The following is a 14,239-nucleotide window of genomic DNA, read 5'->3' on the forward strand; positions in this document are numbered from 1 at the left end:
TTATTTTAAACTCTGGAAGGTTATGCATCAGCCACAATCAAACATTAGTAACATTCCCTCTCTAGTAAATAATTCACAATCACTTCACATGAAGATTAGATTATTACTATGACAGGACACAGTTAGCTTAGGGGGGTTAGCGACCCCCCTAAGCTAACTGTGTTAGCTCGAGAAGCTGTGCACTTGCAAAAGGAAAGAGAATCGGTTTGAAAGTGTAAAATAAATCAGTCGTAAACTGACGACACTACATAGTCAAACAGTCAATTTCTGATTTCATAACTAATTTTATAATCTATATTCACCCATAGATTTCCCCAAGAATATTCATTTATTTTATTTTTTAGTCTGACTTATTAAAGTTGTCCATTAAAATAAAATGTTGATGCTAGTTGTATCAAAATTCAATTGCACTGAAATTTGGCACATCTTATATCATTGGTCGAATTCCAGTGAGATAAAGGACGGCAACACGCCAACGGCATATAAATACTCATTTTAGAGCTCAGAAATTTCATCTCTAAGCTCCGTAATATATTAATATAGGATTAGTTGAGGTTTTTGCTGGTTTACTTCCGGCGAAAACTTCCTATTTTTAAGTTTTCCCTCTGATGATGGTGCATTAAACTCCAGCGCCACATAAAAAAAATAAAAAAAACACGAGCAGTGATTTGCGTTAAAGCACTCTTGGCACTTTATAGCCCATGGAGGAGCCAGAGGACTGGCATTTATCTTCACTCTTACACATATAACTGAACTGCTTCCCTTTTTTTTGTATTCACCACACAGTCCCATTTAGCCCTTTAAATCCACCTTTTCACCAACAGCGAGTAGCTGCTGCATTATGCACGAGTACATGGGGGCAGGTGTGAAAGGCATGGCTGTGGGCGTTGAATACGAGGCCTTTTACACAGGGGGACGACCTCGAAGCAAGTTTTTCGGCTTGCCAGAGACGTCCGGGAGGAAATGAATCTGGTAGAGTAAGCTGTTGCCAGGCTGAGCACAGAGCAGGACATTTAAACCGAGCTGCTGTAAGGAGACGTGCTGTGAAGCAGAATGATCTCGGCGCTTCACAGTCTGGTGATTATCCGTGACTGTGAAAACTTGTATGTACAATTTTAGACGATCACCTGTTCGCCCTTACTAAACACCGCTAACGCTCACGCCGTCTCTGGGGGGAAAAAAGTGGGACGAACAACCTCCCAAATTGACTTGTGTGCAGAAAATGAAATCAGACAACGGAGATGTTTTCGCTTCGTGTTGGAAAATGTCCCTTTCCGTCTCTCCTTTATTCAAAGACAATTCACAGAACAGGAACTTGCATGGATTGAGACATGATGTAGTGTTGTCCCCTCAAAAGACAAGGGGGAGAACTCAACAGACAGCAAACCCAAGAGAGTCGCGCAGTACGGCAAGCAGAGGACACTTGTTGGACTCTTTGCTAATCTTTCATATGCACTTCTTGCCCTCCACACCGCTGTGCTGTCAGCCTGTCGGCTATATTTAAACCTTCTCTGCACCTGAGAAATATGAGATGTAGCCAAAGTGTAAATATGTGCACCTGTCGTCTCCAGCGGCGGCTGGATGACAGGTTCTGTGTGCCATGGTCTGCATGTCAACATGTCAATAAAAATCTTGAAGTTCTGGGTTCGCCACTGCTGTGCTCCACTTAACTCAGAAAGCCTTTTAGTTCAAGGATCTAAAGCTGCAGTATGTAACTATCTTGTTACATACTGCAGCAAACGAATTTGTTTGTTGCAGTATGTAACTGCAGCAAACAGTTTGCTATATGCTGCAAACTGCATATGGTTTTCTTGCGAGTATGACATGACAGAAAATCTGTGAAAAGATCAATCTGCTCCGCCTCACAGCAGAGCTACGGCTGCTAGCTGAAGAAATGTATCTGCTCCCGACCAACAGCAACCAATCAGAGCTAGGTCAGAGCTAGTGCTCAGTGTTGCTAAATGTTCTAACAACATTTAGTAAGTCCTGTAACAGTGACTTACTGTTACAGGAGAACCACATGAGATTGATTGACGGCACTAAGCCCCACCTTTTCGCTCTGATTGGTGGTTTCTTTTTAGAAACAACCAAACTGGGAAACTGGGAGAAGGCGGAGGAGCTCGCTCTTTTCACAGATTATCTGTCTCATGCCATACTGTCACCGCATGGTGACAGTTTCAAAAAATATGTAAAGTTATAAAAATTACACACTGCAGCTTTGATAAAATGCACTCTAGTTTTATCAAATGCACCACTCGCCACTAATTCGCCTTGAGTTTAGACATTGTGATTCCAAAAAACCCCCAAACACATCAGTCACATACTAGAATGTTAAGTTATAGTGATATCATGATAACAAATGATAACCAAATGTGTTTCAAATGGCCATAAAATAATGGCCTTAAACCGGCACCGAATAGTTACTTTATGAACTAGTACATCAATATATACATGCATATAAAATGCTCTGCAAAAGTATTCATGCAAAACATGATTCAAGCCTGTAAAAAAAAACATTGCTGTGATCATATGGGAGCGACATTGCAGAGGTAGACTCATGTCTTGAGTGGGGACACTGATGTGGAGATGGATAGAGCTAAAACAAGGTAATACTGGAATTTGACCTGTCTTTCTTACATGAATATGACCTTAAAAACACAGCTAAAGCTTCAGTCGTTTGGTTTTCAGAATGACTGAAATGTTTTCAGCCTGCATTCAGTAGTGTGGAAGCACTACTGAATGTACAAGTGTTATAAAGTGCTATACAAGTACGATCAGTTTACCATTTGCTGCTCGGACACCAACATGTCATTTTTTTGGCCTTCATTCAGAAAGCTGACCCAGCCCATTACCCTGAACTCACCATCCCCAGAGTGAAACACGGTGGTGGCTGCATCATGTTATGGAGATGACTGGACAAGAAGGCTGGTTTGAATGTATTTTTTTTTTTATAAAGAATATAATTCTTCACAATTATGCTCCACTTTGCATGCTGGGGAAAAAAAAAATCCCAACAAAGAGCGTCTGACTACTTTTGCAAAGCATTATACATGATGATCAGCTGTGATCTGCTGCAATTGAATAATGTCCTGTTTAAGAGTCCCATGTTTTGTTGCTGAAGCCATGTTCCAATTGTACTTTTCATTTAAGGGAAGTACTTCGGACAAAACCCAGATCATGTAACAGAGGATTCTGACAGGTCAATAATCAACTGTATGAATCTGGAAATCATGACAACAAGATTAATACAAGCAGTAACATACATTCGTTGAACTTAAATAGCTTGAAGGTCCTCCTTTCTGTCACACTTCCACAAGTATTCAAGTAAAAGTAATTCTAACAGAACCGACTTCTGAAATCGAACGCGTCGACGGTGTTGAAATGCCTCCTGGACCACGGGGACGTCACCGGATCGGAGGACGCTGTGGACCGTTGCGGATTGAAGGAAACGAACGCAGAGGTCCACCGGTCGGAGGACAGAAGCAGGTCGTCAGGAATTCTGCGACTGATCAGAAAATTTCACACCCATGTGAGAGATTTACTCTTGCAGCTGTCTGGATTCCTGAGAGGGGCCAGGGGCGGAACAATAGCCTCTCAGTAAAAGGGGTTTGGGGGGTTTTTACCCCACCCCAGAAAAATACTGTAGTTTCTCCTTTCAGCACTGTTAGTGAGCCAGTCTCTGTCTAATACCAGTAAGTCAGTAATGCAGGGGGGTTGCTGTTGTGCTGAGTCACAGGCCGGATGGATGAATCTCTCCAGTAAGGCTGAACTTAACGCTGCCACCCTGGATCCATGTCCCGAGAAAGGCCCCCCATCTCAGGTTTTTTTTTTATGGCCCCGGTTTGAACAGGATTTGAGGAGGGATTAGTGCTTCTAAAAAGGACAGAGGTCGGCCAGAGTAACAGCAGCACAAACCAGCCCCCGTCTCTTGTTTTGTAACCCCCCCCCACCCCAACTCCTCCGTGTCTCCACGGGACCCTGCTGGTGTCGAACAGGCAGCACGGTGAGAAAATAAGCTTCCTTCTCCCCGTTTCAAATCCAACTGAGTCCTATTGGCTGCTCTTTCTCTCCCCCTCACCCCGTCGCCCATCCCCACACACACATGCACCACCTCCTCCTCCTTCTCCTCGTCTTTTCAGTATCACCATTTCTCCAGTTCATCAACCCAGCTCGGGTGAGGATAAAAACAACCCAAGAGGCACGCTTGAGAGCTCCTAGTGGACTGCATTCCTGGAGCCTGTTTTGTTATTCCACCTTCTGCCCCTCAGCCTTGATTAGGAGGACCCTGCAGGAGGGGAGAAACAGAAAAGTTAAATACTTAAGTCACGCTACTGCTGCACAGTGAATCAGAGGCATTCGAGTGGCGCAAAAAAAAAAGTGGGTATGTGCGAACGCGACGCCCGCTAAAAGAGGCGCCACACGTCGGGGATGGCTTATTTCTAGGTTTCTGTTGAAAACCTGCCTGGAAGTGCCTATAAAGTGTCTACGTAGACCTCAGTAGGGACAGCGGGACACTGCGGGGAGGCGACGGTGGACCCCGACCTCCACGCTGACGGCTGGCAGGCCTCGCGGCGGTGAAGGACCTCGCTTTGTACAAGCTGCTGGTGACAGCGTGGTTGCAACCCCGCTGGGAGCTCTGCCCCGCCGCGGACCGCCACGAACAATGGCTCTCTTCTTGACAGCACAGTGACTCACTGCCAGCCCCTCCAGCTACCCATGAGGGGACCGGGCCATGCCAGGGACACAACAACGAGCCCTCTGTGGAGCAGCAGAGCTGCTGGTCGTTAAAGGGAGTTGAGATATTTCTGATGGTCTCACTTTGAAGGCTCCAGTTATTCACTTACACTAGTTTTAAGACAGCAGTGCTGCAATATATATATATAGGCCTATATATGTTTTTTTTTTGTTACGAACACAATAAATCACATGCAGTGCACCTTGGTAATGTATTTCTAACCCTTCAACTTGACATTTTTTCCTCACTACAACCACAAACCTGAACTGGGTTTTCTTAGATTTTATAACATACACAAATAGCTGTATATGAGGAAATGATGCATGGTTTCTTCTAAAGGTTTTTTTTTGTTTGTTTGAAGATAGAAAAAAAAAAAGAGCATCCACACAGCATGATACCACCATTGCCGTGTTTTCACCATCGGGGTGATGTGTTCGGGGTCTTAATCGGTGTTACTTTCCCGTCACACAAAGTCTTTGTCCCCGTCTGATGAGAACACCGTATGGGTTTCCTCTCAACACTTTTTACATAAAGGCCAAATCTCCATTATACTGTCCATCGCTAATGGTCATCCAGCTGAGGCTAAATCACACATAAATAGACTCTTATTTAGTCATGTTGGGTAACTATCCACCTTTGGGCATCGAACACAAGGGATGTGTATAAAAAACTGTATTACACTGTTTTTTTTGTTTTTTTTTTTTTTTAATGACTGTCTTAGTATCATTTCCCATTCACAGAACAACTATCCACTACTTTGGGTCAGAAAATCCCCCAAGAAAATATTTATGGTAACAACAGGTCAGAAAGTAGAAGGTTCAACACCGTGCAAGGAGCTTGGCTTTATCAGTCATTAGCCAGAGTTATCTACTAAAAGGGAAAGGCTGATCTGATCAGTAAATCTGTAACGCAGCAGTAAATTATTGTTAAACACCACTGAAACAACAGAGAACAAAGTGCAAACAATCAAACGGATATCGCGGGTTTTATCACTTGAGATTGATAAAAAACGAGATCGATGCGTGGATCTGTTCACTTTGGGAGGTTCAGGCTGGAACAATCCAAGACTGCTTTCACATGTTTACACGGCGATTGCGTGAGGCGGTGCGTGACCCCTTTTTCTGTGATAAATACGAGCGAACTGTTTTGATCACAGTTCGCTCTTGGGGCTTTGGTTTCAGTCAACTGAAGGTCAGAGGTTGGAACCCTGCAGCGAGCACTTAACCACTTCCTGTGCAGATGGAAGCGCAGAGATCATGCAAGGAAGGTATAGAGAGGCAGCACTACTGCTTTCTCTCTGAGACAGAATTACAATCTTTGCATTTTGTGTGTGTGTGTGTGTGTGTTTCTTTACACGCTCTTACCCCCACACACTCTCACACCGCCGCCGTGTTCCTCTCGTAGCCCAGCTGCCTCATCACCTCGCTGCAGTAGGCCTCCACCTGGCCGATCTGCTCCACGTTCAGCCGCTCCCGCCACGCGTAGATCGCCTCCTTCGCGTCCCTGGACGATATGAGGAAGGGCTTGTCCGACGAGTAGCCGTGGCCGCGCGTCATGTTCAGCGCGAACCTCTCCAGCGCCGGGAAGCTGGAGAGGTTGGAGAAGCGGAAGAGCCGCTGCAGCTCCTCCATGGGGCGCAGCACCAGGTCCTCGTAGCGGAGGCGCAGGTAGCTCCTCCTCACCCACGGCGGAGCGCTCATCACCAGCATCATGTCGCTCAGCCAGTTGTCGCAGATCAGCTCCATGGCGCTCGCCACGTAGTTCTCCGCGCGGTTCATCCTGTTGCTGGGCACCAGCAGGCGCTTGTACTTGTCGCTCTGCTTCTTGCTGCGCAGCACCTGGATGCTCTCCTTCACCAGGGCCTGCTTGGACTTGAGCCGCGAGTTGTGCACGGCCCGCGGGTCCCTGAAGAGCTGGACGATCTGCAGGTTGATCGCCGGGTCCCGCATCAGCGGGAGCAGCGTGCTCAGGTCCAGGACGCGCACCCCCTTGATCACCATCACCGGGTACTTCTTGCACTCCCTCTCCAGCTCCCGCAGGTCCCGCCTCTGGCACTTGGCGCACCGGTCCTCCCTCACCAGCCCGACTTCGTGGCGCCGGTGCGCGTCGCACAGCGGCTCCGAGCAGATCACCTTGTTCATCTTCCAGCCGAAGATGAACGCCGTGGTGACGTTCTGCGAGCCGGCGTAAAGTTTGAGGACGGAGAAGTCGCAGCGGTACAGGGAGTTCATCATGTCGCGCACCGCGCCCTGCAGGCTGCCCGCGTCGCCGGGGTACAGCGCCTGCCAGATGTGCCACATGGGCTCGTACAGGTAGAACACGTCCGGGTGCTGGTTGAACAGCTCCCCCAGGAACGACGAGCCGGTCCTCCAGGTGGCGTGCAGGTAGATGTGCGTCCGGGACTGGCTCCTGTTCGTCGGCGCCGGGTTCTCCGGGGCGTCGCTGCCGTTGCCTTTGAAACCGCTATCCCACAGGAGCGCCACCGTGTTCTCCAGCTCGGGGCATCGCGGCTGCTGCTGCGGCAGTTTGGCATTCTGGGCGGATTTGTCCCGGTTGTCCAACACGTAGGGGACGAGCAGAAGTAAGCCTGTGTATGCCAGAATCAAAACCAGGTACTTCTTGTGGAGCCTCCTCTTCATCTCCTTTCGCCGAGAGGGGGGCTGGAAGCTTGTTTTCACAAGAGTGCGAGGCGCGGCGGTCTGTGGAGCGCCCCGGTCGCTACTGTGAAGTTATTCCTCCGTGTGCGAGTGCGGGTGCGGGTTCGCATCATTTTTCACCCGGCGAGGCGGAGCGGCGCTCTGGGTAGGCGTGGTGTCGAACGGAGCCTCACCCCCGTCCGGGAGGCAGTCAGAGGCGAGAGAAATGGATCCGTTGCCGTGTTGTGATTGTTTACGTTCGGAAATGTTGCGCATGCGCACAACGCCGGGGGTCGGGGGGCAAAAAGCCTGTTCTTTTACGTCAAAGGTGTCAAACTCCAGTCCTGGAGGGCCGGTGTCCTGCAACTTTTAGATGTGCCTCTGCTGCACCACACCTGAATGGGATAATTAGGTCATTAAGGCTCTGGAGATCTTATTGAGACAAGGAGGAGGTAATTAAGCCATTTCATTCCAGCGTTTTGTAGCTGTGGCACATCTAAAAGCTGGAGGTCACACTGGAGGTCAGGACTGGAGTTCCAGACCCCTGCTCTAGTGCCATCAGGAATCAGCACACAAAAATACACACAAGGGGGAGACTTTTCGTAAATTGTTTCAGGTGGAGATTTTCATGGCGAGTTAACGTCCTAAATGGAAAAAAAAAGTAAAAATAATTTATATATTTTTTGTTGCTCTTTTCCTATTGCTAGAAATGAACTAAAATCATTTTATAGACCAACAAAATAGAAAAAAAGCCCCTAAAAAAGTGAAATAACTGTAAACATTCAGGAAAATGTCAGACTACTCTTGGTAATATTTTAAACAAGTAAAATATTACTTGTTTAATTTATTGTTGTGCAGGTAAAGGAAGACAAAACAAAATCATAATATTTGTGTGTTATCGAGTGGGGGGAAAGGAAATGTTTTTTTGTTGTTGTTGCCTAAAAGCTTTTTGAAATAATAATAATAATAAAAAGTCACTACCTTTTCCTTGCCAATAAAAAAAAAAAGCTTTCACTTTGGCCATTTTTTTAGAAAGGCAACAATATGCAGCGCAGTGGCAAAAAAAAAAAAAAGCAAATAAATATTTGTTGAAAATGTTCCTGCATTTCATTTATTCATTTATTTACTTACCTTTCCTGAGCCCAGTACGGAAGAGGATTAGGGCCACTGGAAAAAAAAAAAAAATGTCCGAAATTTTTTTTTTCAGTGGTTCAGAAAAGGTTAAAAAAGAAGAAAAAAAATTTTGTGGCCCAGAAAAAAAAAAAAAAAAAAAAATTGTGCCGCAGAAAAAAAAAAATCTGTGCCAGAAAAAAAAAAAAAAAATCTGTGACAGAAAAAAAAAAAAATTGTGGGCCAGAAAAAAAAAAAAAAAAAAAAAAAAAAATCTGTGAAAGAAAAAAAAAAAAAAAAAAAATTGTGGGCCAGAAAAAAAAAAAAAAAAATTGTGGGCCAGAAAAAAAAAAAAAAAAAAAAAGTCAGAATTCGGACTGATGGGCGCCAGCAGCAGCCACACAGACGCAGGTTGAGTTACGGCGGACAGCCAATGTTCTGGAGAAAATGTCTGATTTAAGCGACTTTTTACGTGCCAGAAGAGTACCAGAAGCGTCCATTGCACTAATGGAAGAACAAAAGGTGAGTAAATCAAATGGGATAGTTCAGTGTCTAAAGCCGAACGGTTATAGCTAGCTGTTAGCATGTTTGTTAGCATACGCGGTTAAAGGAATAAGCTGATTTACAATGTTAAATCACACGGATGAATAAAGGATATAACAGCTGTTAATTGCTGGAATTGTCTCTAAAGTGTTTGGGATGTTTATTTTATTGTTCTTCTGTTTGAATGTTTTACAATTAAACTAAGGTTAGCTGTATATGTCAGCCACCTTCTAAATAAGATGTCTGCTGTGTTAAACTGCAACTTTTAGTTCAGTAGAGGACAGAAACTATAGTACAAAGTGACAAACGTTTATAAACACAGCTAATCAATCCAGTTCTTCCTCTTTTTCAGTAAAATAGAGGACTGAACATTTACTGCTGCTATTATTGTCATTCTCCCCAAACAGTAAATTGCTTTAAGCAGAAACGTAAGGATACAATCTTAAATGTAACTTTGATGTTGATTTACAGAGTAAATAATTGTCCTTTCTCATCTTTTTCTGTGCAGATTGACTGTGATGCCGTAGGTCTCATGGACGATGCAACACTTGAAAACTTCTTACCTTCATATGGAGACAGAATTGCTGTTTTCAACTACTGCAAAAGCAAACAGCCATTGTCCAAAAGAAAACAAGGACTTCTTCAAAAGCTTCGGGACAAAATGAAGAACAGAAAGGAAAGTCCACACGAGACCATGACACATGAAAGTACAAGACAGAAAAAGAGGCCAAAAGGAACAAAAAATGTTGAGATTGGATGGATACATAGTGATGGAAAACTACCAAACAGGTGAGAGCAAAGCAGGGAGGTGGCACTAGAAAAATTCAAATGGCCAGTGATTCTGGATTAAAAGACATTCTTCAAGAAGGAAAGACACTTTTTTTCCTGATGGAACATCTCCTAAGGGACCTGAAACAGATTTTGAGTTTGAGGTTTGGGACTTTAAACAGAACCTTCTTACAGAAGACACCGGCCTAACTATTGGGAAAATGTATGAAGCAGTGAGACTGTCAATGTTGCGCTTCTACATTGCAACAAAACCAAAAGATGCAGAAGAAGATAACAGTGACGCATCTGAAGTTGTGTTTGTTTTGGAAAGCAGTAGCAGCTAATTTAATCCATTACAGGTGGTGGATGTCAGGAGGACATCCACCACATCCATCTGTTGAAGTCCAACAGAGTTCAGAAGTTTTTGATGATTCCCAAATTACTTTTGGTCCCATTCTTGATGCTGAAGAAGATACAGATGACACATTAATCTATGAGGGTTTTGTTGTTCCCCCCAGTCCAGCAAAATCCAGAAGATGCAATAATGATCACTGTACGCAATGCTGACACTTTACATGACCTTATTACTGCTTTCTCTGATGAAGAAATTATGAGAAAAACACTGAACGTAACGCGCATACTTCCAGACAACACAGAAGAAGCAGGCACTGGCTCAGGAATACTGAGAGATGTACTCACTTGCTTCTGGAATGAATTTTATGAGCGATGCACCCTTGGTACAACAGTGAAAGTGCCATTCATCCGCCATGACTTTCAAGCTGAGAAATGGAAGGCAGTTGGACGAATCCTTTTGAAAGGTTACCAAGACTGTCAGTATTTTCCAAATAAAATTGCAATCCCTTTTCTTGAACAAGTGCTTTTCAATAATGTTTACAGTGATCTTAAAGCACATTTTCTACAGTTTGTGAGCAGCCAAGAATGTGAAGTTTTGAGGGAGGCAGTTAAGAATTTTTCTGCTGTTGACCTTGATGATCTTGTGGAAGTTCTTGACAATTATGGCTGTAGAAAAATAATCACTCCTGAAAGTCTCCCTACAATCCTTGATGAAATAGCTCACAAAGAGCTCATCCAAAAATCGATGTTCGTCATTGACTGCTGGAGGGAGATCATCTACCCACATCTGTCCCTCAGCCCAGAAGCACTGACCAAGCTGTTCTCAGACCTGCAACCAACTTCCAAAAAAGTCTGTCAGCTGCTGAAATTTGCTCTAGATTTAACTCCAAAGCAAAAGGAAGTACAGAGTCATCTCAAAAGATTCATAAGAGAGCTGGATGACATAAAGCTTCAGAAATTTATGAGATTTTGCACTGGATCTGATCTCATTGTGACAAACTGCATATTTGTGGAATTTCAAGATATGACAGAGTTCACAAGAAGACCAGTCGGACACACATGTGGAAGTACTCTGCAAATAGCAGATAGCTATGAAAACTTCCCAGATTTTAGATCTGAATTCAATGCAGTTCTTGACAGCAATGTCTGGGTAATGGACATTGTTTGATTCATCGTGCAATGCATTACTTTTGAAATGTTCAATCAGTACAGCAGAACTACAAAGACACATAAAGAAAAAGTATTTTCAACAGAGAGAAATTATTGTTGTTTAAAAGAAATTGATGGAAGTTAGCCATTTCTATTGGTAGCTCAGTTTTTCACTGAGAATATACAAGTTTCCTTTGTTCTCACTAGTTTTACATCATACAAAGAAGTTGCCACAAACAAATTAATAGCTGTTTGTTACATCCAAAAGCATCTTGACTTGATCTCAGATCTCCAACTGCCGAATAGAAACCTTAAATGGAAACAATAAAAATATTGTTAGAGAGCTATAAAATTAAAATAAAACTTGCTTTTAAGCTTTCCTTAGATAAGAAGTAAGACTTTCAAATTCATTTGTTATTTAATAATTGGGTCTACAATAGATGTAGAATACAACAAAAAAATTGATTTATATAGAAAATCTTGTACAGTGTGTCCACACTTGAAACTTGTAAATACGGGCCAGTTTATTTTGAACTTTTTATGTCCGCAAAATGTTTTTCAAACCACGCATCTGTTAAGGAGCATTGAGGTGTTAGTGTTTTGTATTTGCTGTTAAATACAAACATACAATTTAAAGTTATAGAAAACATTCGTCTACATTTTCCTTAATTTTATAAATGTTATTGTCACTAAGCATATGTGCTGTTAATCTGTCATCAATCAAGCTGTGTGATTCTCAGTATGTTTTGAAGAAAACCACTTGTTCCTAATGTTAGAAATAAAAACAATGCAATGGAAAAGCTGAGGTTATTTGAACAAATGTATGCCATTTTGTCATGTTCAAAAACAAGGTATTGATCTAACACCTGTCGACAAGATAGATATTTTGTATGTGTATTTTATCAATTAGCACTTATTCCATCTGTGCATCTGAGATGATGTTGTTTTTGATAACAAAAGCTTTAATGTTTTATACTAATTTACGGCTGTATACAAGGTTATATTCAATCTGAAAGTTTGTTTTAAAAGTTAGGTCATTCTAATGACCATGTTTTTTTTGGATTAGCAAAAGAAATGTTGTTATATTTTGCTAATAAAATGTTACTTTACCAAATACTTTTCTATTATGGTTTTCAATATGTTAGCTAAGCTTGGCTTTTATTTGAAAAGGTCTAATAACCAAAAGTATTGAAATTGTTGAATTTGAAGATAGTTATAAAAACTAAGAAATGTTATGTTTTTTTTGGAATTTAGCAAATACAATTTTGTTAATTTTAACACATTTAAAACAACAGTTGGGGTGCTGTGGTGGAAAAGCAAAAGTCCTGTATGGAGACCGCAGTCCTGAATGTGGACATCAGACGTTTCCGAGTCATGGCCTGATGACCTTAGTATCACAGTTTCCTCTCTTATTGCTCACTTTCCTGTCTGACCACTGTCTTATCTAACTTCAGATAGTGATAAAAACAAATGACTTTTTTCAACTGTTAAATATTTGACATCAATTGTATTATGAAAAGACTTGGTAAACAAAACATTGAAGTTCATTTTTATTTCACAGACAATTGTTTTCCATGTGTTCAATTTATGACATCCTTTTTGCTCTTCTGCCATTTAGTTCACATCTCAACCATACACTTACAATATCTTTAACAGAACAGCATTTTGTTTTAAACAAAAAAATATATATGAATCACAATGCATACCCGTTTAAAAGGACTGACATTTGGCTCATAACTGATTATCATTGAATAACTTTGCATCAGCATTGTTCCTTCAAATGACTGAAAGCGAAACAAACTATGGGTTAGGAAATCATGTCAAACAACCTGCAATTTTAATTTTTATCCGAACAGTAACAGCTTGTACATTAATGTCAGGTCATCAGAACTCTACAAAAATAATGACAGCAATAAACTTTCATGTTCTGGTAAAATGACGTCAAAAAGGTTCTGTTTGCTTGCATACTTTTCATTCTTTAATTAGATGTAGAGCAGGGAGCCCTGTTTAGAGGGCACCTATCACATTGCAAACACTATCCAATGGCATGATGGAGATAAATAGCAACACTTTTTAAATGATCTTTATGCACACTGAAAGTTGCTAAATACTTTGAAGAATTTCTTCTCTTAACCTTATATACAAATCAGCAGCAATAAGTGGATCTCTTGGGGCCTCCAAGTTGTGTTCTACCATAAGCAGACAACAAAGTTCAAAGACTGTTTTCATCACAGGGATATGGACCTTTTGGTGTACACTCTTCCATACACACAGTGACCTCATCCAGAGAAACAGGTTTCAGTCTATCCTCAGCTTTGTGCAGCTCTGGAAATGAGTACATCACCACAGGTCGGCCCGATACTGCACCCCCACTTGCCCGGATTTTGTGTGAGTTCCATGTGTTCACAACATCATCAAGGTCATCCTGCATAAAAACAAACCATAAATGTTTAAAACTAAAATTGTAACTGTAGCTTTTGCTAAAGATGAGGCATATATTAATCTCAGCATACATAGAAAGTGACCTCTAATCAAAACCAAGCAGCAAGAACAAAATTGCAATTCCAAAACATTTTATTCTGCACATAAAATGATTCCCCAACGTATGGTAAAACTTTGTAATTTACGGATAGAACTTATTTTTAAAACTACACCAAAGGAGTTTAGGGGAACACATTCCCAAGTAATTTAAACCATTTTATTTTTAGTAAACATACCAGAAGATATGCTTTTAATACCTTTTTTGAAAAAAAAAAAACATTGCAGTGTACCAGTATATACTTTTACCTGAATAAGATTAAGAAAGCAGAATTGGATAAGGCTTTTATCCAAAAATCTCCTGTAAAGTGACCATCATCCAGAAAGGTTTGAAATAAGTTCATCCAAAACTGTGCGCTCTGTTTACGGAGGGTGGACCACCATCCTTCAATGCGCTGGTTGGATG

At 42.1% G+C, this 14,239-nt stretch overlaps 1 protein-coding gene across 1 annotated transcript; it reads right to left on the reverse strand.

The window, feature by feature from the left end:
• Window positions 1–1,251: 1,251 nt before the first annotated feature.
• On the reverse strand, window positions 1,252–8,007 carry chst7 (carbohydrate (N-acetylglucosamine 6-O) sulfotransferase 7). Its single transcript, XM_055056640.1, has 2 exons — window positions 6,100–8,007; window positions 1,252–4,285 (listed from the first exon to the last, which is right to left on the reverse strand). Exon 1 carries the CDS (start codon window positions 7,372–7,374, stop codon window positions 6,112–6,114), a length of 1,263 nt encoding a protein of 420 aa, XP_054912615.1. The 5' UTR covers window positions 7,375–8,007; the 3' UTR covers window positions 1,252–4,285; window positions 6,100–6,111.
• Window positions 8,008–14,239: the final 6,232 nt, after the last annotated feature.

This window comes from Poeciliopsis prolifica, unplaced genomic scaffold (genome assembly GCF_027474105.1).
Source record: "Poeciliopsis prolifica strain line A6 unplaced genomic scaffold, Auburn_PproV2 SCAFFOLD002, whole genome shotgun sequence".
Lineage (NCBI taxonomy): Eukaryota > Metazoa > Chordata > Actinopteri > Cyprinodontiformes > Poeciliidae > Poeciliopsis > Poeciliopsis prolifica.

What these genes read in the sequence shown, in the direction of transcription:
- chst7 (XM_055056640.1), bottom strand. Translation starts at nt 7,374, where the DNA reads ATGAAGAGGAGGCTCCACAAGAAGTACCTGGTTTTGATTCTGGCATAC.